This window comes from Staurois parvus, unplaced genomic scaffold (genome assembly GCF_062004578.1).
Source record: "Staurois parvus isolate SC_StPar_1 unplaced genomic scaffold, SC_StPar_1.0 ptg000218l, whole genome shotgun sequence".
Lineage (NCBI taxonomy): Eukaryota > Metazoa > Chordata > Amphibia > Anura > Ranidae > Staurois > Staurois parvus.
Window position 1 is genome coordinate 6,088,545 of NW_028318014.1, and position 27,006 is coordinate 6,115,550.

A 27,006-nucleotide genomic window follows, 5' to 3' on the forward strand; every position below is an offset into this window, starting at 1 on the left:
TCCAAAAACGCGCATAAAAAAAACAAAAATATATATCGTAGTGCAACACCAATTACATTAAAGCTAATGGCTGAGTGCACAAAACATATGTGCTCACATTACAGGAAAAACACATTGTGCTCCACAACAGTGTTGTAAAGTGTTCACTTCATCCAACATATTCAAAAATGCTTCTCATCACCAATGAGTGTGCCATGCACTCACCTTCAGCCTTGACCCATATATCATGTCATAAGCAGTATAAACCTTGGTAAATCTTTTTCCACCGCTATACCTTAGTAGCTATTTCCTTGCTACTGGCCCTTTAAGAGACCGGATTTCAGCTTCCCACCAGGATGGCAAATGCTCAGGGGAAAAGAGGACAAATCATAGTGCAACCCCATAAAAAAGATTTCCTTTATTAAGCTATTAAAATCCACACACAAAGTGCAAAACAGTGAAGGCATGTAATTCCAATGACAAAAATGGTTCCTCTCACCACACTTCCTGGTTTGCGCAACACTGGAAGTGACGTCACTAGGCTCCACCCACACGTTACATCACTAGTCACATGATTTCCTCAGGGTCCTGACACATATATTTGAAATACTACAATTTTGGCCATATTCAGTATATTTCAAAAATAAATTTCAATATATATCATTATTATACAGGATTTATATAGTGCCAATAGTTTGCTCAGCGCTTTACAATATAAAGGGAGACAATACAGCAACAATACAGTTCAATACAAGAGGGATAGGAGGTCCCTGCTCCTTAGAGCTTACAATCTAGGATATGTACTGTATGTTGAAATGCATTTTTTATATAAAAAAAATATGAAAAATATTTTTAAAATACATTTTTAAATATATGTCTTTGAAAATACATGTAATCTACATTTTCGGAAAGCATTTACAAATATATGTAAAAATATATCTTAAAATGACTTTTTTATATGTTAAAAAAAATCTGAAGAATATATTTTAAAATAATCTATTTTTAAATATATTCCTTTAGAAAATATATTCAAATTAAATTTTTTTAGAATACATGTTAAAATATATTATCGTGGGCCAATATATTGTAAATATATGTCACATATACAATTTTCTTTCTAAATATATTGGAAATATATTTCTCTTCCATGTGGGAGGTACCTGATTAGCTGAAATATCACTGGGGTCTATAATGCAGCAGCTAAGATAGTGAATGATTTCTATCACATAGTTCAGTTTTACAGCAGGAGCGTGAAGTGGGACTTGTCATTATAGTGAACTGGGCTAGTGGCTGCATCTACCAACTGAGAGCCGCTGAGAACCTCTGAAAGCTGCAGAAGGAACTGCCCTAATCACCTCTGTGAATGTTACCTTATCCTGCTACCATTCACTTCCAAGCTCCTTGAGCACTTAGCCTACAATCGCCTAAGCGCCCACCTCACTGATAACAACCTCCTTGATCCACTACAGTCTGGCTTCTGTCCCCTACACTCCACCGAAACCGCCCTACTTAAAATCACTAACGACCTGCTAACCACCAAAGCTAATGGCCACTACTCAGTCCTCCTGCTCCTCGACCTCTCCGCGGCCTTCGACACAGTCGACCACCCCCTCCTCCTTACCAAACTGCACTCCTTTGGCATCAGGGACGCTGCTCTCTCCTGGTTCTCCTCCTACCTATCCCAACGCTCCTTCAGCATCACCTATAACGCTGCTACCTCTCCCTCTCTCCCCCTCTCTGTTGGAGTCCCCCAAGGCTCTGTCCTCGGACCCCTCCTCTTCTCCATCTACACCTCCTCCCTTGGCAAACTGATACACTCCCATGGCTTCAACTACCACCTCTATGCCGATGACACACAAATTTACCTCTCCACCCCTCACCTCACCCCCTCTCTCTCCGCCCGCATCGCCCACCTCCTGAAAGACATATCAGACTGGATGTCGTTCCATTTCCTCAAGTTAAACCTGTCCAAAACCGAGCTCCTGGTTTTCCCCCCAGCCCCCCCCCTTCCTCTCCATCACGACTAGCAACGCCACCATCAATCCTACCCCACACGCCAAAGTCCTGGGTGTCACCCTGGACTCAAACCTTTCCTTCCAACCTCATGTCCAATCACTATCAAAATCAAGCAGGCTCCACCTCCGCAACATCTCCAAGATACGTACATTCCTCACCCCAGACACTACTAAACAACTTGTACACTCCCTCATCATCTCACGCCTGGACTACTGCAACTCCCTTCTCACTGGCCTACCCAAACAAATGCTATCCTCACTCCAGTCTATCCTGAACTCAGTGGCTAGACTCAATCACCTCACCAACCGCTCCGCATCTGCCACCCCCTTTGCCAATCCCTTCACTGGCTACCGATTGCCCAGCGCATCAAATTCAAATTACTAACTCTGACCTACAAAGCCATTCACAACACGTCCCCAAACTACCTAACTGACCTGATACCCAAATACCACCCTACCCATGCCCTTCGCTCCTCACAGGACCTCCTACTCTCTAGCTCCCTGGTCTCCTCCCACGCCTGACTCCAGGACTTCTCCAGGACTTCCCCCATCCTCTGGAACTCCCTACCCCAATCCATCAGACTGTCACCTACTCTCCTCACCTTCAGGCGCACCCTGAAAACCCATCTCTTCAGGGAAGCCTACCCCACCCTCACCTAACAACCGATCTCCTCCACTCCTCCCACCACTCCATCCCCCACAGCCACTTGCTCCTGTACCACTATCCCCTCCCTCCTAGATTGTAAGCTCGAAAGAGAAGGGCCCTCGAACCCCTTGTGTATTGTATTGTTACTGTATTGTCTCATTTCCTGTACCCCTCGCTATTGTACAGCGCTGAGCAAACCCTTTGGCGCTATATAAATACTGTATAATAATAATAATAATAATTCTTTTTAGGGTTTGGTTTAGGTTAAATGTATAAGGTTTGGGTGCAGGTTCATTTTAAATAAAGGCAAAATTCTTTTTATTTGTTTTTAGTTTTGGATAGTGTACAGTGGGACTAGAACATATCTCAGTTTTTATTGCTGTCTGTACCCCCATCCACCCTATTTGTCCTGTTTACTATTATCATTGAAAGCGAAAGTAAATTACTTTTTCATAGCCACTAAACAAACCATTGCTCGTTCTTGGAAATCTCCTGTACTTAGCTTCCAGGAAGTCAAGGCCCGCCTAAATGACTTTATAGTCAACAAGAAATTGACAGCTATACTTTAGGACAAATATGATACATTTCTGAAAGTTTGCTCTCCATGGGAGATTCCCCTGCTGTCAGAATACACAGATCAGAACTGCAGTCTCTTGCCTGTGGCACTGATCAAGCAAAAAAAAAATACAGACAGGTTGGTTGATAAGAAGTTGATCAGCAGATCAACCTCTGTCCAACTACAGTGGCCACACGTGGATCGAAATTTGGCTAGTTCCTCCTGAACCAGCCAAATTTGGGAACATGTATGGTCAGATCATAAGATAGTTTTGGGTGTTAAAGTAGAACTATAGGAAAAACATTTTTTTTCTTTTTGGATAGAGTAAGGAAGAGCTATAACTAATTTTTTTGCCATCTGTGTTCCATTGGGAAGATTTCCCTTCACTTCCTGTCCCATAGCCAAAACAGGAAGTGAGAGCAAATCCCTGCAAAAAAAGGGAATTCTTGGGGTCCCCCAGGTCACCAGAACTAGTGTCCCCTTTGGAAGATTTCCCCTCTATTACTCTGAAGGGACAACCCAAAATTTGGACCTTTCTTTTACTTTCATTTTCAATGTTAATCTCAAACAGGACAATTAGAGAGGGTGAATCTCCCCAATGGGGACACAGATATAAATAAAAACCCAGTAGGCATTCTAATCCTTCTCCACTCTGTTCAAAACTAGAAAAAAAGTTTTGATTTTAGTTATATTTTAAGTGTTACATTTAACCAGTTAAGGACCTAGGACATATCTTGAATGTGAGCTCTTCCCCACTGGGCATGTCTGCATCTGCACCAGCATGCAGCCGCACACAAAACGCTGCTTTAAAAGAGGATTTCCTTTTTTTTTTTAAATCATACTTACCTGTGCGGCTGAAGCATCGGTCCAATGCTGCATTTTTCCCCCGCCGGCACTAAGTGTGAGAACTCCCCCCGTAGTATCTGGAGCGCTAGGCTGTGGAGAAGAAGGGTGCGGCTGGCTCAGGCTCTCAGCGGGTCGCTGAGTGACTGAGCCAGGTGCGGCTCAAGACTCTGGGGGTGGATCCTGACTTTAAAGTCGGGATCTTTCCCTAACCTGGACCAGCTGAGTGACATCAGCCAACAGCAAGCTTCAGCTGAAAACAGGTCACAGGAGTGCAGAAGGAACTGCACTGTGATCCACAGGAGTACAGCTGAAAGAAAAGTGCAGCAGTGCCGTCAACTTTTAATGGCATCCCCACATACTGGAAAATGAGGTGCAGTTTCCTGCATACAGACACACATGGTTCCAAAACACCTTGCAGTTTCTGTGCTAAAGTGTTTTGAAAAAAGGTGCAGGAACTTTTGTCATGCAAGAAACAAAGGTACAGCAGCCCTTTCAAATTAATTGGCTTCTGTGTCCCTGCAAACGTGGCACACAGAGCCGCATAGATGTGAACCTAGGATAACTATTGGCACTTGCTGTCAGCTTGATAACAAGTTAGATCTTTGTAGTAGAAATGCCATTAGCAGCTCTTTCAGAACTGGTTAGACAAACAAATGTAAACAAACTTAAAATAATTTTAGCTAATCAGCACCTAATTACAGTGTATCTATTTTTGCTGAAGGGAGCCTGAAAAAAAGTAATCAAAACACTTGGTTTTTAACTGTTGTTTACCCATACTAGCCCTAATCAACTACTTTCTTTTCCTATTTTTTAACCATTTTTTTTTCTTTTTTTTTGCTTACATTTCTTTTGCGTGTTTTTGTTCATTTCATTTGTTTCTTGTGGTGTGAACATTAAAAAATAATCAACATTTTTTAAAAACCTTAAAGTGATACTAAACTATGGTTTAAAAAAATCTATTCAAGTACAGTATGTATTTTTAATTTAAAAAAGGGCCTTCTATTGCTTTCAGCTTCTACCAAATCTCCAAATTCCTTTTTTTGCTGCTGTGATCCAGCTTCCTGTTAGAGGGTGGCTACTTTTGTTCCCCACGGTGCCACTTAATGCAGGAACATAGCTACCCTCTCTTGCTCACTCCCAAGATGGACCTGGGACTAGGGAGCATGGGATTTGTAGTGTACAGAACCTAATGCAACTAACATGCACTCCTCATTCCAAATAAACCAACATGAAAGAGAAATCAGAGGTTTGGTAGTTCATGGAAACCATTACAAAGAGGCAGAAAAACACAGTAATAAACAATTTAATGAAAAAAAGATCACAGAGCCATTAAGTAGTAGATGTGTATGGATTATTTTTGAAGAATAAAGATATTTTTTAAAGTGATTCTAAAGGATGAAGGTTTTGTGCCTTCATGCATCCTATGCATGAAGGTAAAAAACCTTCAGTATGCCCCCCCCCCATGCTTACCCAAGCCTGATCTCGATCCAGAACTGTGCACGAGAGCAGCTGCTCTTCCGTATCTCTGCCTCCTCATTGAATCAGATCAATCACAGTGAGGAGGAAGCAGGGGCAAGGTCAAGCCCTATTCTGTGTGTCTTATGGACACACAGAGCGGGGCTCCAGAGTGAACACACATGAGTACCTTCTCAGCAGGAGGGGGGAACCAGGAGTGCAAGCGGGAGACCCAAGGAGGATCAGGGCTGCTCTGTGCAAAACTTTGATAACGGGGACAAACTATAGATTAAAGTTATTACTTTATATCAATAGTAAGACTATACTATACAGTATATGAGTATGTATCATTTCTGTGTTATAGGTAATAATAAAGTTATTGCTGAATTAATTAGCCAAAAAAATGGAAAATGGATGCACAGCTTAAAGCGGTAGTAAAGATGTAAAAAAAAATCCCTACAAGGTAGAGGCATAATGTGCTAGTATGCATTGCAACTAGCACATTATGAAAGGCTTACCTGAGAACAAAGCCCTCCAGTGGCACGCTGTCACCGTTGCAGAGGCTTCCATCTTCACCTGGTCTTCCTTCCAGGATGCAGCCACTTGAATGGCTGAGCTGCGATGACCATTTGGTGGTAAATAGTAATGGATATCTCCTGATTTTTTTTATTATTACCGTATTTGCCGGCGTATAAGACGACTGGGCGTATAAGACGACCCCCTACTTTTCCTGTTAAAATATAGGGTTTGGGCCCTCTTCCAACACACACCAAATGAAAATGAAAAAACATCAGATTTGATTTCAATATGGTATGCTATTTCAGTATGGTATTCCAATGATGAGGTGCTATTCCTCCCACTGACACCAATGATGGGGCACGATTCCTCGCTCTGACACCAATAATGGGGCACTATTCCTCCCACTGATACCAATGATGAGGCACTACTCCTCCCACTGACACCAATGATGGGGCACTATTTCATCCACTGACACCAATGATGGGGCACTATTCCTCCCACTGATACCAATGATGGGACACTATTCCTCCCACTGACACCAATGATGGTGCCCCATCATTAGTGTCAGTGTGTGAGGAATAGTGTCCCATCATTAGTGTCAGTGGGAGGAATAGTGCCCCATCATTAGTCAGTGGGAGGAATAGTGCCCCATCATTGGTGTCAGTGGGAAGAATCGTGCCCCATCATTGGTGTCAGTGGGAGGAATAGTGTCCCATCATTAGTGTCAGTGGGAGGAATAGTGCTCCATCATTGGTGTCAGAAGGAGGAATAGCGCCCCATCATTGGTGTCAGTGGGAGGAATAGCGCCCCATCATTGGTATCAGTGGCAGGAATTGCTCCCCATCATTGGTGTCAGTGGGAGGAATAGCGCCCCAATCATTGGTATCAGTAGAAGGAATAGTGCCCCATCGTTGGTATCAGTGGCGGGAAAAGTGCCCCATCATTGGTATCAGTGGGGAGAATAGTGCCCCATCATTGGTGTCAGGGGGGGGGGGAATAGTGCCCCATCGTTGGTGTCAGTGGGGAGGAGGAATAGTGCCCCATCGTTGGTGTCAGTGGGGGAGGAACAGTGCCTCATCGTTGGTGTCAGTGGGGGGAGGAATAGTGCCTCATCGTTGGTGTGAGTGGGGGAGGAACAGTGCCTCATCGTTGGTGTCAGTGGGGGAGGAACAGTGCCCCATCGTTAGTGTCAGTGGGGGAGAGGAATAGTGCCAAGAGTGCCACAGCATGGTGCTGCTGCACACTTACCTGCCGCTCCCTCACTCGATTTTCGCGGGGCCGCTCGGCTCCGCCTCCTCACCGGTGATTGGCCGCCTGTGTGCCTTTCCAGTGCTGGCGCCCAATCGCTGGTGAGGAGGCGGAGCCGAGCGGCCGCACGACCATCGAGCGGCCGAACTGAAAGAAGGAGCAGCCGCGCTTCCTGGACCGGATCGTCGTGGGACCAGGACCGGAGCCAGGTAAGGTACAGCAGCCCCCTGCCCACCCCTGTACTTAGTGTCCCTTCCGCCACCGCACCACCCCTCGAAAAAGTGCCGCCCTGACACCGGCTCGCCGTATACCGGCGTATAAGACGACCCCCGACTTTTCAGAAGATTTTCATGGGTTAAAAAGTCGTCTTATACGCCGGCAAATACGGTAAAAGAAACCTGGCCCAAAAGAATTAAAAAAAATCTTTTTTTTTATTTAGCTGTATATTTCTTGCAATTACCATAGGCTACCCCCAAAGAACAACCTAAAATAAATTTTCCTGCTCCTGACGATCGCAGCGATACCACATATGTGTATGTTAGTTGTTGTTTGTACCTGTAACACAACCCAGAATTAACAGTGAGCATATTGATTTTTTTATCCTACCTAAAACACACTGTCACTGACACTAACACTAATACTAATTTAAAAAAATTAAAAAAAAATCCTGTCCAAAAAAGATACTGACCCTGATCTCCACCTTTGACCTTCACCCATACACTAACTCTGGCACTGACCTAGATCAAACCTTGAGCTAGGTATTTTTTTTTTTTACACACGGTTGGTTTTTTTTTCTGCAAGCATAGAGAGAGATACAATGTATCTCTCTCCTCCATTCAGAGAGAAAAAACATCGGGCGGGCTTCACAGTGACTGATCACTTTGAAAGCCAATCAGCTGCTATCACAGTGATTGGGTGACCCGGAATCTGGAGTTCTGGGTTCAATCATTAGTACGGGACCCAGAGAACCCGGTCTCTATGCTGAGAGCATGCAGATACGCAGATATGCAGCCCCATGGAAAAAAGCCCAGTCCAATTGGGCCGCATTTTGCGTACGCTAAGCGCCAAGGGGTTAAGAAAAAATGTTTCTTCACCCAAAATTACCCTACCTTCTTAAAGGCCTATGTTGATGGGCATTTATTTGCTTCATATGGGTTTTTCATTCCCATACAAGTTTATAGGAATGCAAAATCTGTTTGAAACAACCTAAATAGAGGTGAAGAAGTGTCTTAGCCCCTGTTGACACCTGAGGGTTTTGTCATGCAATTCCCAAAGAGCAACAATGCTCAAGCTGAAAAATCCTATTATTATCAAGGTGACAGTCCACGCCTGAGTGTTGTGTCATTTGTTGCCTGTTTTATGAACTCTAAAAAGTGTATGAGCTTTTTTGTAGCAGAGTTGTGTGGTTTTGGCCTCACAAACCTTAATTTGACAATTTGAAAAATGTGCATTTTTCAGGTGCTCTTATTTAAAAGTTTATGGGCCCAAAACGCATGAATCTGCTCATGTACTATAAATCATGCATAACATGCCCATACAAATGCCACATGCTCAGAAGACTCCTCTAAAATGCATATCTACACTCATGCTAAGTATGAAGTGAAGCTTAGACTGATGTCAAACTCATTCTATTAATGCAAACCTAATGCCCATCAACACAGACCCTAAAAGTGCCAAATCAAGCTACTATCCTAACCGATCGAAGCCAGGATGTAATTCAGCTTGCCAACAATTTTTTATTTTAGTGATGTTGACCTTTTTAAATAAAGTTTCCATTTCCTCTAACCCATCTTACGTGAAACTTTTCTTTTTTTGGTGACGTTATTTTTTAAACATATAAAGCTATATCCATTAACAAACACTCTTACATTTCATCACTGTAGTTTTAGGGTAAAGCAATTAATTTGACAAGTGTATTTACAAAAATAAATAGCTGTTACTTTTTTTTTAACAAATGTATCCTTTTTATTGAATTTCTTTTAAAAAATTCTTTAAACAGACTGTGAAATAATAAAAATAACAGTATAAAACATGTATTAGTTGATACATACCTGGTGCTTATCATACTGCATGGAACAGTAGCTAAATGTAGAACATAGCAATAAGGTTTATGGAAAAAAATCAATAAACAGCTGTCAGTTGGTGCTGTACATGTGAATTAATGGCCTTTGTATCACTCCATACATGCTTTATAAAAAGGAGCCTTTTCATACCATATTTATTTGTCTATATTCAAATTACATACAATGCTAGCTGGGTTCATTTGTTTTGCAAAAAACAGGCAATGTGTAATCAGCTAGTAAACAATTTAATTAACAAATGTTGTCACAATTCTGACATCTGTATAGTACAGTCTTAAATAAAGGTTCCTTTGCTGAATGAAGTAGGTGGCGCACTGGCAATAAAAAAATAAACAAATAAATAAATATATATATATATATATATATATATTCTGTGTACATTATATAAACTGATCAGATGACATAAACCAGGTACATTTGGAAAAAAAACAATAACCATTTCTGTACTGGGGAGGATGTGGCCTTTATAGGCTACATGCATGCACATGGGCTTTTTTGCCTGTGCAGCGTAAAGACACTGTATTTCTGGTGTCTTGGATATCCTAGAGCTGTGTACAGCCGCCCATAGACACGAATGTGTGAAGGCTGCTGTACTCAGCTATTTGCGTAAAGTAGTGCGCGCCCACAGATGTAATGCACCTAATGTGTGTTTGGTGCATTATGTCTGTGTGTATGTGCTACATTATGTGCTACATGCAAATAGCACATAGGTGCATATAGCCCCCTGCACCTATTCATGTCTATGGTGGCTGTACAGAGCTCTAGGATATTCGGGGCACTAGAAATACATAGTAGTTTTACACTACATGGGGAAAGCACCCACATGAACGTAGCCTACTGATGTCCTTATGCATCCAATGATGCCCATAAATTTGTCAATTTACCAGCTTTCAATCACAAATGTTTCAGTAGATTTCAACCTCATGTTCAGTTTGGTTGCTGGAAACAGTTGTGGTTAAAAGGTTACTGAAAGCCACCAACATTTATAGCCATCATTAGGCCTTGTTCATTTGGTAACAAAACATATCCTTGATTGTAAGCTCGAAAGAGCAGGGCCCTCGAACCCCTCGTGTATTGTATTGTTACTGTATTGTCTCATGTACTGTCCCCCTCGCTATTGTACAGCGCTGAGCAAACCCTTTGGCGCTATATAAATACTGTATAATAATAATATCAAACACCCCACACATCTCTCAAGAATGTACCTGTGTTTGTGAAGCATTCAGAAAGTGTTGTCGTTTTTTAAAATTACAAAAGCCTGATGTAAAAAAAAATGCAGATTTCAAAAATGTACTCCTACTTTCGTTTTGAGGTACTCTCTCCATGATCAATGCAAAAATGATGGGACCTTTGATGCCACATTTCATTCACATAATGCCAATTCTTACATCTTTAACAGTTTGCCAATAATTTATAGCTTCAAGTGTGAATGACCAACACATGGCCAGATGACAGAGCGTGAAGATGTTTGCATTATGTTCATTAGACCAGGGTTCTTTCAGAAACTTTCAATTGTCTCATGACTCATGAGTACTCAGTGATTGGATTAAGGTGACTGAGTTGCTCATGTCCCTAAAAGTTTGGGAATATGTTCCCGACACATATTTGAACCAGAGAAGCCACTCAGGTGAGTGGTGAAACATTGAACATTGCAGAACCAGCCCAGTTAAAAGTGACTAACTACTACAAGCTATACAGTACCTTGACCTGGTTTAGCCTTTTAGTGAATATTAAAAAATGAATTTTATATATATATATATATATATATATATATATATATATATATTCTATTTTAATGTACATAATAGATCTATGTATTTATTATATTTAAACTTTAATTTTGTTCTCCTATTTTTAGAATTTCTATAATTATTCAAATGTAAAACTGTATCTCAACCAAAGGCACTGCTATGTTGTTGAGTCTGACCCAGAGGTATCACTTTTGCCAAGAATGCAAGGCTCCATCTATTTTCAGCCATACTTGCTTTGCCAAAAGTAAGAAAACCCTGAGATTTTATCATATTTTTTTTGTAAAAAGTAATGGACATACAACTCCAAGGTTCGTATTGAATTTCTAACAAAGTCCATACTTTAAATAAGACAGCCATCCCTGTCTTGGCATACACAAAGCAATAAAATATTCTTTAGTAACCTAGCAGTATCCAGTATTCATTAGTATGACTGGGCAACATTTTAATCAATAAAGGGCACTGACTAGACTGAATGCCTACTGTTGTATCATTTAAGTGTGGCTTTATCTCAATTCATTCATTATGCTTTAGGCATAGTAGCATATTCCCTACTTGATATATCATTTTCTCTCATTCTTTACTTGTGCATTAAGTGACTTTAATTCACTAAGTGTATATCTGAGATTATAGATAGTAAAGTAAAAAGGGGAACCCTGGGAGTCAAATCCTGGCACCCTTAGAATTGTTCCTCTGCTCACTTTTCAGTTGAAGGCAAAGGCATTAAGAAGGAAAGGCCTGTGTCCCATGTCTGTTTATTCTGACCAGGGTTCAAGGCAGAATTATATTTAATTTAAAGCAGAAGTCTACCTTTATAACCCCTCACTTATTTTTTTCATATATATATAGATATATATCTATATATATACAGTTGCAAGAAAAAGTATGTGAACCCCTTGGGATTACGTGGAGTTTTGCATGAATTGGGCATAAAATGTGCTCTGAACATCATCTAAGTCACAACAATAGAAGAACACAGTCTGCTGAACATAATTCTACACAAACATTAGATGTTGCCATGGTTTCATTGCACATAACATGTAAACATTCACAGTGCAGGGAGGAAAAAGTATGTGAGGCCCTAGCTTAATGACTTCTCCCAGAGCTAATTGGAGCCAGGAGTGAGCCAACCTTGACTCCAATCAGAGTGATGATATTGGATGTGTTGCTGACAGCTGTTCTGCCCTTAAAAAACACACACCTGTTTTGGGTTTACTGGTTTCAAGAAGCACTGTCTGATGTGAACCATGCCTCGCAGAAAAGAGCTCTCAGAAGACCTACGATCCAGAATTGTTGACTTGCATGAAGCTGGAAAGGGTTACAAAAGTATCTCCAAAAGCCTTGATGTTCATGTGTCCACGGTAAGACAGACTGTCTACAAATGGTGAAAGTTTAGCACTGTTGCTACTCTCCCTCGGCGTGGTCGTCCTGTAAAAATGACTGCAAGAGCACAGCGCAGAATGCTGCATGAGGTAAAGAAGAATCCCAGAGTGTCAGCTAAAGACCTACAGAAATCTCTGGCACATGCTAACATTTTTGTTGACACATCTACAATAAGGAAAACATTAAACAAGAATGGAGTACATGGGAGGACACCACGGAGGAAGCCATTGCTGTCCAAAAAGAATATTGCAGCACATTTGAAGTTTGCAAAAGAGCACCTGGATGTTCCACAGCACTACTGGCAAAATATACTGTGGACAGATGAAACCAAGATTGAGTTGTTTGGGAAGAACACACAACACTATGTGTGGAGAAAAAAAGGCACAGCACACCAACATCAAAACCTCATCCCCACTGTGAAACATGGCGGAGGGAGCATCATGGTTTGGGTCTGCTTCTGCTGCCTCAGGGCCTGGACGGATTGTTGTCATTGATGGGAAAATGAATTCCAGAGTTTATCAAGACATTTTGCAGGAAAACGTACGACCGTCTGTCCGCCAACTGAAGCTCCGCAGAGGATGGGTGATGCAACAGGACAATGACCCAAAGCATACAAGTCATTCAACAAAACAATGGCTGCAACAGCACAGAATACGCCTTCTGGAGTGGCCCAGTCAGAGTCCTGACCTCAACCCGATTGAAATGCTGTGGCATGACCTTAAGAGAGCGATTCACACCAGACATCCCAAGAATATTGCTACACTGAAACAGTTTTCTGAAGAGGAGTGGTCCAAAATGACTCCAGATCGTTGTGCAGGTCTGATCTGCAACTACAGAAAACGTTTGGTTGAGGTTATTGCTGCCAAAGGAGGGTCAACCAGTTATTAAGTCCAAAGGTTCACATACTTTTTCCTCCCTGCACTGTGAATGTTTACATGTTATGTGCAATTAAACCATGGCAACATCTAATGTTTGTGTAGTATTATGTTCAGCAGACTGTGTTCTTCTATTGTTGTGACTTAGATGACGTTCAGAGCACATTTTATGCCCAATTCATGCAAAACTCCACGGAATCCCAAGGGGTTCACATACTTTTTCTTGCAACTGTATATCATCTTTTCAAGATTCTTTTGGCTTGCCCAATGGCTTCCTGGGTCCTTCCTCTTCTCATCAGTGGGCAGTGTTACTGCAGCACAAAACATCACTTTTGTACCGAGATGGGATCTATGTTCAGTGCTGAATATTGCCTAAAGACACCATCCCAAGGGAAGGGTCCATGACAGCTTAGAAGCAGAGGAAGTGGATGGAATAACGCTGGCCATCATTCAGCCCAAAAGTGATGGCATGGAATTGTGGAAGAGAAGTAATGCAGGGGTCACTTCCAAACTTCCAAAGATAAGTACTACAGGAAAATCTGTGGTTTTAACAAACTTTTTAAATTAATTAATTATTGAATTTATCATTGTTATAAGTTTATAGAAAAATGGTTTGAATAAGCTGTAAATTACATTTGTAAGTGTAATTTCAAAGCTGCCGTCAAATATTTGAAGTATGTAAGGGAATGTATATGGGTTTTGTCTATATTTATTTATTATCTGTATATCACAGTGAGGATTAAATGCAACATTTTTCATAGGAATATTTTGTCTCCCCGTTTTTAGTCTGGAGGCAGAGCTTTAGATTTCTTGTCACGTGCTGATTTCTTCTCAAAGGTGATTTTTGTTGCTTTGCTGAAAAAGGTCTGTTGTTTATACAGCTCAGTAGCTCAAGTTGCATATGATCACAGTTAAATGAGCAGTGACTACTTTCATGCATAGATATAATTTTCTTAATAAATGTTAAAGTTGTGGGGGTACTAATGCTTCCCTACTCCAAAAATGTTTTGTACAGAGTTAGGCTTTAATCTTCTAATATTCCCCCTGTTAAAAGAAGGGTAAGCCATAGAATCCAGTTGCTCTAAACCCAAGTCTAAGTTGCGTGCTTTTGCTTGCTTCTGGACTAGATTAGTAATACTCTTTGATCCCTTTTATTATATAAGCTGATTTTGTAGTCATGTCTTCAGATCTGGGATAAATAAGGTAAAGTGCAAACCTTTCTGCAGTTGCTTTCAATCAGAAATCACAGGACAGAAGTAAACACTTGGCACAGGCTTCTATATTACTGTAAAATGTTTTACAGTGCTTGGAAAATTAGATTTTGAGTGCTAGGTGGCATTTCTCATTATTCCATTCTAAAGTGTAGACTCTTAATGCTGTCTAATTCAGAAAATAAGTGCTCATTTAACACTGGAATCAATTCTCAATTCTTGGCTTTTGCATACAATAATGTCATCCTGTCTTTGGTTGTGTTTTTGGAAGTGGTTACAGAGCTCCTAATTATTATTATTATTATACAGGATTTATAGAGCACCAACAGTTTGCACAGTGCTTTACAATGTGAGGGCAAACAGTACAGTTACAATACAATTCATTACAGGAGGGGTCAGAGGGCCCTGCTCGTTAGAGCTTACAATCTAAAAGGTGATACAAAAGGTAATAACTGTGAGGCATGAGCCAAAGGAGAAAACACAAGTATAGTTGTTAGGTGAAGGCAAGATGGGCTTCTCTGAAGAGAAAAGTTTTCAGGGATCGCCTAAAAAGTTAACAGAGTAGGAGATAGTTGGACAGATTGAGATAGGAAATGGAGAAGTCCTGGAGGTGAGCATGGGAGGAAGTGACAAGAGAACTACAGCAGGAGGTCTTGGGAGGAATGAAGAGAGTGATTTAGTTGTTGCATTGAGACTAGGTTAGTGATGTAGCTGGGGGCCAAGTTGTGGATGGCTTTGTAATTTGTTGTTAATTGGACTGGAGAGGGGATATCCTATGTAAAGGTAAGCCAATGAGGAGGGAGTTGCGGTAATCGAGGCGAGAGATAAGCAGGGAGTGAATTAGAAGCTTTGTTGTACCGTTGGCTAGGAAGGGGTGTATTTTGGAGATGTTGCAGAGGTTGAGATGGCAAGCTCTGGATAGTGATTGGATGTGGAGCTGAAAGGAGAGTTCCAGGAATACATCTAGCACCCTGGCATGCGGGGATGGGTTGATAGTTGTGCCATTGATCTTGACAGAGAAGTCAGAGGAAGGGGCATGTGGGGGAGGTTTTGGATAGACTGAGTTTAAAGAAGTGGTGTGATATTCAATATCACTATCCATTCAATATCACTATACTATACAGTATAACTAGCAAAGTCACATGCCATGCTAACTAAAAGACACACACCCTATACTTGGTGATCAAATATCAGGGGATGGGTGAGGAAGCAGTGTAAGTGTGATGTGAGAGATAAGGATAGAATAGTGTTAGGGTGTTGGTTAAGTATTTAAGCAAACCTGTCAGGAAAAGAAAATCCCATAGTGCTAAGCACCCCTTAATGACTGACCACCCCAAACTATTTAGATCCCCACTGCTACTCTATAAATATCCTCCCACGTTTGAGTACAGAGGGAAATGTGACCTACCTATCTACTTGCATTGCAGCACTTGGGTCTCTGTGACCAATCACTAGGCTTCAGAGTTATCACGTAGAGGCTTGCTATTGAGTGTGAAGTTATCAATAATACTGGGTAGAGAGGGTGGTGGTGAAGGTTTGGGATTTTTGTCCTCTGACACTTTACTTTTCTCTCAATTCCTTTGGAATAGCAAAATATTGAAGAAGGACTTTTATATGCTGGTGAGAAGCCTGATTCTCTGGATGCTATAGTTTGGACTTACAGTCAAATGTACACTTATGTAGGTTGATGTATTGATATGTGCTATGGTAGGTGGTGCAGAGCGCTGCAACACGTTTTTTACAATGCTATTAAAAAAGGGAGCCACATGGCTACTGTAACACTTGTTTCTGTTTAAAAATGTAGCCCAGCTTAATGTGCTGCATTGTTGTGAGTTTCCATGAATTTGCTCTGATCTAAGATGTATGGAAATTCATGCAGCAGGACATGTGCATACACAACACGTTCAGCACATCAGTGAAAACATCTTTGAAAAATATAGAGTTTGGGATAGTCATTAATTTTGGATGTCTTGCAAAATGTATTGTAGTGCTTGTGGTAAAAAGAAGCGCCAATGGTATTTCTGTGGGTTTCCATAACTCATATTTACACCTATGTGTGGAAGTGTTCTGGTATCTGTGCAAATAAAGCCAGTGATTTTTTTCGTTATTAGAGCACTAGTTTGTTCTTAATACTTGCAGTCATTCGATAGACAGAAAGCATCTGGGTGATAGTGAACTGCCATGACTTGGATTAACCACCGGCTAAGGATTCCATCAGTCAGACAGCACATCATATTGTTCCTGACATTAAATTGCTGTTTAGAGAGGTATTATGTGCACTCTGGGGTGTTCAGCACACAGTATCACAGTTATCTGAGTACATTTTTGTGATTAAACAGCACAGGACCTGGGGATAAACGCCTGTGCTTGAATCATCATGAGGCTACTCGCTGTTATTATTTCTGTCACTAATATCTCTTCCATGCTCTACTTCTGCCTAGTAGAAAGCAACAGTGCTTCGTAATAAATTACCTGATGGGGACAAAGTAAGAGCCATATCCATTTCTGCTGGTACCTAGTGACAGTTATAACAAATCAGGGTGATCTAGATTATCAACGTATTATTGCAACACTGACAAAATTGTTTTGTTCCCCAGGTTCAGTAAGTTCTGACAAGGGTTTGCCATGGCACAGTTTACCATCCAAACCATTAAATTCCTCCATGGCAAATATTTGCCTGGAGATGTTTTTTTTTCTTTGTTACTGTGGCATTCATTGAGTGGCATCCACTGTTCTGCACAGTTCAACAGTTACATGCTTTGCACAGCATGTACCTTCATTATGAGGTCAGTAACTGCTGCTTCACTTACTGTATACAGCCTTGTTAATACCAAAGCAATGAGAAGAACCGGTGTTAATTGTCTATCTCTCTATCTATCTATCTATCTATCTATCTATCTATCTATCTATCTATCTATCTATCTATCTATCTATCTATCCTGATCATGTACATCTAAAGTAAACAAATAAAAAAAGGCAAGAAAGCTACTCTAGTAACATAATAGTCCAACCTGTCATACCTAACCATCCCATCACCCCAGTTGCGTGTATATTCCTGCCATTCACTTCACTACCTTTTCATCAATGGATTCTTCTGCTGTCAGTCAAATCTTGTGATGAGGGAGCAAGGGGCATGGCTGAGCCAAGCTGTCTTTGTCTATGGATGCAGGCAGCATGGCTCGGGAGCAAGCCCACAAGTGGTTCCCTGTAGAAAGCAGCTTCCTATGGGGTACCAAAGAGAAAAGGAGGAGCCAGGAGTGCTGACGGGGGATCCAGGTCCACTCTGTGAAAAACCATTGCACAGAGCAGGTAAGTATGACATTTTTTTTTTACTTTACATTCCTTTTAAATCAACCTTTTGATTTTCCTGGCATGGGAAAAGCAAGGGTTCAGTTTCAGTTCTTTCGATTTTCTTGGATTCAGTTATCATGTAGGTGGGTTTAACATATTGTCCCTAAAAACATTGCTTCTTTCTTGGGGTTTACAGCTACACTGGTTGTAGTTAAAATAGTAGGTATAATGAGTTTTTTATGTTCCCCTTTATCTCCTCCAACAGTTTGGTTATAGGTTATACACTACATACAGCATCATATATCCTTTCGTCCTAAAATCTGTACATCACTTCCCATGCATGCACACCACAGACTGCAATTATTTCAATGGAAAGTCCACCACCAAACTGATCTTCCTGTAAGCGCATTGTTCAGTTCACCTTCCAAAGCACTGTGTAAGCTCTGTAACAGCGATATGTCCCATGCTCTCTCATACCTGCAAGTACTGTGGCAGGGCAAGTATGTATCTACATTTTATCTACACTGGAGGGAACAGACTACCCAAATGGGCAAAGTACAGGTTTACATCAAGTTTGTTAGGTCAGTAATTTACCTTAATCCAATATTTTATAATATTATGATTCCACAGAATGTGTTTCTGGGTGGACTTGCTTCCTTACGTCACTTGAGTCTTGTCTGGGAAATTCCTCTCCTCCTTTCTTTGCAAGTCAGTTTAGCGAGATTAAAGTGGAAATGACAGGATTAATAGCAACAAGGATTTCAGGAGTAGGGTAAATTGTTGCAAAACAGCTCTTTCAAGGTGAAAGCCCTGATCAGACAGCCGATAGTCCTTTTATGCATTTCAGTACATCATTTGCCATTTCCAAGTTTAAATGGAGTTGATCTCTGAAAAAGGATGACTGGCAAGCCTCTTTCTGTTATTGTGTGAAGAGAATAAAAGCATAAGAGCAGAACATTACACATGATAGGAAAGATTATTGGTTTCCTTAGATTGTATCGCAGTAATAAACTGTTTATAAGGTTGAAAAAACTATCGTAAAATGCAAGCTGTGTCCCAATCTCCCTCCAATATTGCATATTCAAACTGATCATTTCAGAAGGTCTCTATAACATGAGTTCAGTCAGCAAAACACTTCATCATCATCCATAAACCTTTCCTTAAGTTCAATGTGTGATCATGATCTTTATTACTCAATTGATTATTTTCCCTGATGAATACTATAGAAAACTTGTTTTAACATGTTCATTGATTTCTGATGTGGAATCATTACTGTTAAATGACCAATATTCTGTTCACATCAGACAATTAAATGACAAATGTGTTACAAGTAAGCAGTTTTTCCTGAGTGCAGATGTCTGACCCTGAAGAGTTTAATATTTTCTAATTAAGCAGTTTAGAATCTCCATCAATATGTCACTGAACCATCTATAAGATAATTAAAACCGTTAATGACGCTGCTCGCTAATGCACTTGAGGAATAGCTACTGTCAAACTTATATTTTACGGCTTTGAAAGGAGCAAGCACTGATTGAAAATGGATGTTAAATGTTAGGAACATCTAAGTACAACTGAAAATCCTAGAAAGAAAACTATGAGCAATGTTCCAAGAGATTCAGTATTGTTTTTTTTTTGCCATATCTTAGCAGCATTACCTTTCTTTTACCATCTCTTTTGTTGTTGAAATTTGCAATTTGTTCATGATCTTCTCCTGCCTGCAGAATCAATATTATTTATGAAAACGTTCACTGAAGAATTAGAGAATATGTCAAGCTGGCATATTTGCTCAATGTCAGAAAACCTTTACCATTTAAAAAAAGCTGCTTGGAAAAGAAGTCTTTCAATACTTTTCTCTCCCACATCACTGATCTCTTTTCTAATATAAGATACCACTGGCTGAAAATTGTTTAAGATCTGGCATTTCCGGGAGTGTCAAATGCCTGGTCTCCCTGCATGCACTATTATTCCAACCCCTATATAACACACTAACCATGTAGGGGCAGGCGGAAGGAACCACAGCCCTCAATGGAGGACTTCCCATCTGACCTGAAATGTGTTTTATGGAGAAGAATCTTCTTCCTGAAGAATCTCATAAATACAGAGGTGATTGGTGGCATGGGAAAGAGACAGCATATTTTTTCTATGAAATGACAGGGTCACTTTAAAGACGCTACCATCACTAACTTCTTTCTGAAAATACTAGCTGCTGTCTGTCTCTAGCTTCAATATTTAAAACCACTGACACGGAGCAAGCATGCAGCAACCAAAGTCATAGTGTAGTCAAAAGTCCCCATCTGTATTGGGTCATTTGACTCGAAAATACTAAGGACACTAGACTGGAGTGACATCTGAGTATCTTTGTTTGTAATGGAAGACTCTATATATCTCCAAAACAAGAATCTTTTAAGCAAGTGTTTTAAGCAAGCAACAACTCCAGTGCATTTTGCTAAAATGATGAATTATGCTAAAACGACCAACTTTTTGGCTGAAATTTTGGCAAAGTGAAAAATCTCGATTTCATCATCCCTACTTCCGAAGGGCACTGTTGACCCTTTTCTATGGGTTCCTTTTGCTTTGTCATTTGGCATCACGGGTCACATGACTCATATTAGATAAAGTACACATCAGAAAACTCTTTTTGCGCTATGAACAATTCTTTAGCGGATTCTCTGTAAACATCTGAAAATGAGACCAGCAGTTTTTGTTATTCCCCTCCTATAAATTAACAGCACCATTAAATGCTGGACTCCCTTACTCTAATCCAATTGGTAATGTGTAAAGCATTGTAAGAAACTAACATGAATGTAGAAATGAGGTACTTATACCATAAGTATTTAACCCCTTCATGCCTAAGGGTAAAACAAATCTAAATGCCTAAGCACAATTCTGCAACGTTGACATGTGTTAGTAAAACCGTACATATCATCACAACTACTTTGTACATCCAGGTGAATTAAAGCTTGTTTTTTTCAGGACAAATTGGGCTTTCATTTGGTGGTAAATGGTAATGGATAGCTCCTAATTTTTTTTTTATTATTAAAGGAAAACTGGGCCAAAATAGTAAAAAAAAACGTTTTTTTTTTATTTAACTGTGTTTCTTGTTACGACCATAACCTACCACCAAAGAACAACCCAAAATAAATTCTCCAGTTCTTGACGATCACAGCGATACCATATATGTGTATGTTATTTGTTGTTTGTTCCCGTAGTACATCCCAGAAACAATAGTGCGCATTTTGTTTTTGTCTCTTTTTTTTTTTTTACACAAAACACACTGTCACTGACACTGACATTAACACTAACTGACACTGATACTAATTTTTTTTAAATCCTGACCTTTGACCTTGACCTTTGACCCTGACCTTGACTCAAAGACTAACCCTGGTACTGAACTAGATCAAACTTTGATCTAGGTATTTTTCTTTATTTTTTAATATTTATTTATTTATCTTTTTTTTTTTTTTTAAACAAACTTTTTTTTATCTCTCTGTCAGGAGTTCGAGAGATACAATGTATCTCTCTTCTCCATTCATAGAGAGAGAGAAAACTAGGGGGCTGGGCTGCACAGTGACTGATCACTGTGATAGCCAATCGGAGGCTATCACAGCGATCACGTGACCTGGATTCGGGAGTCCCGGGTCCCGATCGTTAGAACGGGACCCGGGGCTCTCAGTGACACTGCGGTCCCAGCACAAAGACAGGTACGCAAATATGCGGCCCCACGGAAAAAAGCCCAGGTCCGTGAGGCCGCATATTTGTGTTACGTCGGCGTCAAGGGGTTAAAATGTTTTTTAAATATTTTCTAACAGGAATAAAGGGTGTTTTTACACTTGCCTGGAGCTCAGCTCTATAGTGGGGTGGTATAGATAAATAATTCTAATTTTCTTTTTAGAAGCCCTTCCAGTTGCAGAAATGATTATGTGATTATGTGATTATCTTCAATCCGTTCATTATTTTCTGTTGCAATATTTTTATTAAGAAAGTTTTTGTTTTAAGAATACAACAAGCTCAAAATACGCCCACGCAGGGGCAGAGCAAAACAATAACACATAAACAGATACATCCTGCTGACTTGTATTAGCCAAATAATGAAATGTCCAATGACGTCCATTATTTTCAATACATTTCATTGATTCATTAAAAAAGGCATACAAACAGAAATCTGCACATCTCCTCCACATTGCTCAAGACATAAAAACATAAAAACCTCATTTAAATGCTAACAGTGGAGATGGATTAGCAAATTGTTATATAAGACACGTCTCTTCAGGGAAGCCTACCTCACCCCCTGCTAACTTGCTGACCTCCTCCACTCTTCCTACCACTCCATCCCCCACAGCTATCTCCTCCTGTACCACTATCCCATCCCTTCTAGATTGTAAGCTCGAAAGAGCAGGGCCCTCGATCCCCTCATGTTTTGCATTGTATTGGTATTGTTCTGTCACATGTTCTGTCCCCCTTTGTAATGTACAGCGCTGAGTGAACTATTGGCGCTTTATAAATACTGTATAATAATAATAATAATAATGTAGAACTAAAGTGTCAATAAAACCAAAACTTTAAATTTCATCTTGAAGTGTAAGCTCACTTTTTCACAAAAGTAATAAAAGACTAACTTATATTGTTCACCCTCCCCATTTTTCCAGTCCCCACTGCACTTACCTCCATGGATAATTAGCTTTTAGTGCCCAGGCAGCCAGTGCAGGGGTCTTGGGATTTCAAAGCTGCTGTTTTCTTTCTCTTCATTCCTTAGGGATGGATCAGAGTGATTCTGATTGGTTAAAGTGGTCCCTTGACAGCATGGGGTTTATTTACTAAACCTGGTTGACTCAGAATCTTGGGCACCTGTGCATGGTAGCCAATCAGCTTCTAACCTCAGCATGTTCAGTTAAGCTTCAGCAATAAAACCTGGAAGCTGATTGGTTTTTATGCAGAAGTGGACAAGATTCTGAGTCAACCAGGTTTAGTAAATAAACCCCCATGTGACCAATCAGAATGCTGTGACCTGTCCCAGAAAAATACAGCAACGTTCAAATACCAGGACCTAGGCACTGGCTGCGTGGTCAGTGAAAGCTATTCTTCCATGGAGGTAAGTGCAGCAGGGACCAGGGTGTTGGGGAGGGTGTACAGTGTTAGTTCACCTTTTTTTAAATTTTTTTTTCCTGCAGGAAAAAGATTAAAAGTTAGTATATACATGGCGATACTGCCAGTGCATCAGAGTTTCATATTCAGAGTGGCAATGCTATGCCAGCCAATCTATGCCTTTCTGCATTGCCACTTTGTCTTCGCATGCTCTAGTTTTCCCTTGAATCCTTGAACTTCCTTCTTCTCCCCCAGCTAACCGCCCCATGTGACACTCCTTCATGCCATGCAGGGCAGCTCAAGGTGGACAGGAGAGTTCTTCCTCTTTGCTCCTTCAGGTGTACTCCATCAGGTCACACACATGACTCACTGTAAAAAAAAAGATCAAAAAAGATGTAAATGTAAATAAAATAATATAACAAAAAGACACTGGAAGCAATGCTTGCTTTTATTAGCAACCTGTGTAACCATGCAAAAGGATGTGATAGGAGTAGTCAATCAAAATAAATCCTGCCTAACTGTTAATGTGCATAAACTCTGCCCCAAGCACTGAAATCATTATAAAGAATATTGTGTACTTGTAATACTGGCTGCTAATTAAAGCAAGAAAGCATTGCTTCTATGGTCTTTTTGTGTTATTATTTTATTTATAGTTGGATCATTTTTTTAAAAATCAGTCATGTGAACAAACAGAACATCACTCAGCTGTGTTCCGACCTGGGCAAATGACAACACACACACACTGTCACGACGTCCCACACAGAGAACATGCTCTGCCCACATGTTACATTTTGACTACAGAACAAGTGGACAATGATCATGTGACCGACCTATAAAAGATAAATATTAAGGTATTTTCATCCCATTCTAATGATGTGATATATGGCCCATGATTTTAAGGGTACCAAACACTATACATGTTAAAGCATTTGCAAATGAGTTTAGATTCACTTTAAATCCATATCAGAGTTCTTTTTTAATTACTTTCATAAAATACTAATATATTGTTATTTTCTTTGCTTGAATAAAAAATCATAATTAAAAAATGTAGTAACATAACATTTTTTATTTTATTTTCTTGTTTTCAGAAAATCAACAATGTGGTGAACAGTAATGCAGACGTTTCGCTCCCTAACCTTGGGATGTACTTATTGGATGTAACTTTAAAAAGAGGAAGCAACTTAGCAGCTCGTGATCGAGGAGGTATAGTACCAAGTTTCTGTATTAATCAGCAATATATATATATATATATATATATATATATAAAACTCCAGCCAAAATGTTTCTTCAAATAATTTGGGGCACATTTTAAGACATTTGTTGGGACTTTTTTCTTGTGTGTCCCCATCTAGGAAATTGGGGAGATCAAATGAATATAAAGGAACTAGGGGGAATCTCCTTAGGGGAGCCTAGCTGGCAGTAATTACTTTACAAGTATCGTACCAACCTTTCCCACTCTTGATTTTTGAAGTTGCATGGTTAATTTATTAAAGGCCAATATGCTATTCACTTTGCAAGGGAATTTTCCCTTAGCTTAATAAATGAGGTGACATTCTGCTGACTTCCACTTTCTAATCGTTTGCAAGCAAAAGTATTGTTTTTTAATTTTTCCTGCATGTGATTGGATATTTTATATAAAGTGTAAGTCAATAGCCTGTTTGCATTTAGTAGATCAACTTTTGTGTCCCCAATGGATGCTCACTTCTGTTTTAGTGGCCATACAGGAACTGTGGGTAAATTTTACAAAAGGCATGAAAAAAAGCAATACAAGGTTAAAAGGTGTTTTTACCCTTCCCCGCTATATCCAAACAAGCAAAAAACAATTAATAAAACATTATGGCTAATGTTCCACTTTAAGGGAGATGGAGATATAAGTGCCAATAAAAGAAACTTTTGTAAATTACCATTAGCATTGTTCTCTAGCTGGCAACAAAAGCATTACTTGGCTGTCATGATCACTCTGCATTATGATCACTTAAATCTTCATCACCTTTTATCTGCAGTCATTGTAAAGCATGCCAGATAAATACTTACAAATTGTCACTATAACAATGTATTGTGTTTTATTAAGTTGTCAAAGTAGTGGCAGCATTTATTGATCACTTTGTGGAGACCATGTTAATGCTTACACTTTTCACTGCTTTGTTCATACTGAGGGCTTTGCTATGTAGGATCATCTATGTAGCCATATAGAGCTTTGAGGATTTTGAAAGGAAAATTTGTGCCAATAATTACCATTTTTGCCATTTACTATACTGTATGTCTCCGTGTTTTAACATTAAACATAAATACAGTATTTTCTGCCGTATAAGACTACTTTTTATAAATATACCCCAAAAATTGGGGGTCGTCTTATACGCGGGGTATACAATGTGAACCTTGAGTTTGTTTGGGTCAAGCTGGCGGGATGTGTGGTAATACTGTACATACAGTATACTGCGCTGAGCCAAGCTGGCTCAAAACAAATGTCCCTCTGACAGATTAATCTGTCAGCCCGCTAGATGTGCGGTGAGCCAAGAGGTTTCAAAACGTACCGGTACGTCCCTACTGTAATCAGCCCGCTGGATGCGTGTATGTACGGTAGCTGCGGCTACATACAGTATACACTGGGCCAATCACGAATTTTGAAGGATTTTAAGTACCGGTAAGTCACAACCATTTCAATTAAAAAATCTGATGTTTTTAAATGGTGTTGCCTCGGAAGGGGGGTAGTCTTATACGGCGAGTATAGCCCAAAACCTGTGTTTTAACTGGAAAATTAGGGGGTTGTCTTATACACCCAGTCGCCTTATACGCCGGAAAATACGGTACAACTTTTACATTGATGTAAACCCAATCACTAAAATCAGCTTTAACCTAATAATGTACTTTCAAAAGTCATTTTCAATATACACTCACCGGACAATTTATTAGGTACACCTGTTCAATTGCTTGGTAACAGAAATTGCTAATCAGCCAATCACATGGCAGAAACTCAATGCATTTAGGCATCTAGACATGGTGAAGACAACTCGCTGAAGTTTAAACCATGCATCAGAATGGGAAAGAAAGGGGAATTAAGTGACTTTGAACATGACATGATTGTCGGTGCCAGACAGGCCGGTCTGAGTATTTCAAAAACTGCTGATCTACTGAGATTTGCATACACAACTAACTCTAGGGTTTACAGAGAATGGTCTGCAAAAGAGAAAATATCCAGTGAGTGGCAGTTGTGTGGATGAAAATGTCGAGGAGAATGGGCAGACTGGTTCAAAATGATAGAAAGGCTACAGTAACTCATGTCAAAATGGACCAAAATCTCTGAGGAATGTTTCCAACACCTTGTTGAATCGATGCCATGAAGAATTAAGGCAATTCTGAAGGCAAAAGGGGGTTGATACCAGTACTATTAAGGTGTACCTAGTAAAAATGCCTGTGAGTGTATTTAATACTGCAAATGATACCTGATGCTTCTTGGTATGAAGTAACAGACTACAATCTGTTCCAGTCTCTGAACCCTATTACACGGGCCTTTGATGGAGAATAGAGGTGTTTGTTTTAGCATACATTATGCAGGCATGATCCACCGTTTTCAGGTCATTAATGTATGTAGACAGGAGCAACAAAGAGAGATTCTGGAGACTCCAAGAAAAGCTTTAATATTCCAAATGCAGGCTTAAAAACTTTACATGATAGTGGAGGAAGGACGATTGTTAAGGCCTTTTGTGCTTATCAGTGCTGAGGATCTGAGGCAATGTGGATATGATTTTGCGGCCCTGATCACTATAGACCTCTGTAACCTCAGTGTTTGCTCATATTGCCTGTGGCAACAGGCATTGCCTCTGCTACTAATGATTAGACCTATTTTCTTGCCTTGCGATCTTTCTGCCTGCTTTCATTTAGGATGCCAAGCAGCAAGATAAATAATTTAGTATTTATAGAGTTTCAGTTTTTTTGAATGAACATGGAAGTGCTCAGTACTGATCATTTCTTTGTTTGCTGCATTGCAGAGTAGCAGCAGAGAAGAAGATGAGGACTCTAACTCTTCAAACTCTTCCTCTGCCCTTTACTGGTAAAAATGGGTCTGTTTCT

General features: G+C 40.0%; 1 protein-coding gene across 8 annotated transcripts in view; it reads left to right on the forward strand.

Annotated features, from left to right (window-relative positions):
* Positions 1-27,006, forward strand: part of MCTP1 (multiple C2 and transmembrane domain containing 1) — a 916,692-nt gene that overhangs the window by 305,825 nt on the left and 583,861 nt on the right. For all 8 annotated transcript variants that reach the window (XM_089679152.1, XM_089679154.1, XM_089679155.1 and 5 more), the window contains exon 2: positions 24,024-24,138. In XM_089679152.1, coding sequence (XP_089535278.1) covers positions 24,024-24,138 — 115 coding nt within the window. The remainder of the gene's footprint in view (positions 1-24,023; positions 24,139-27,006) is intronic.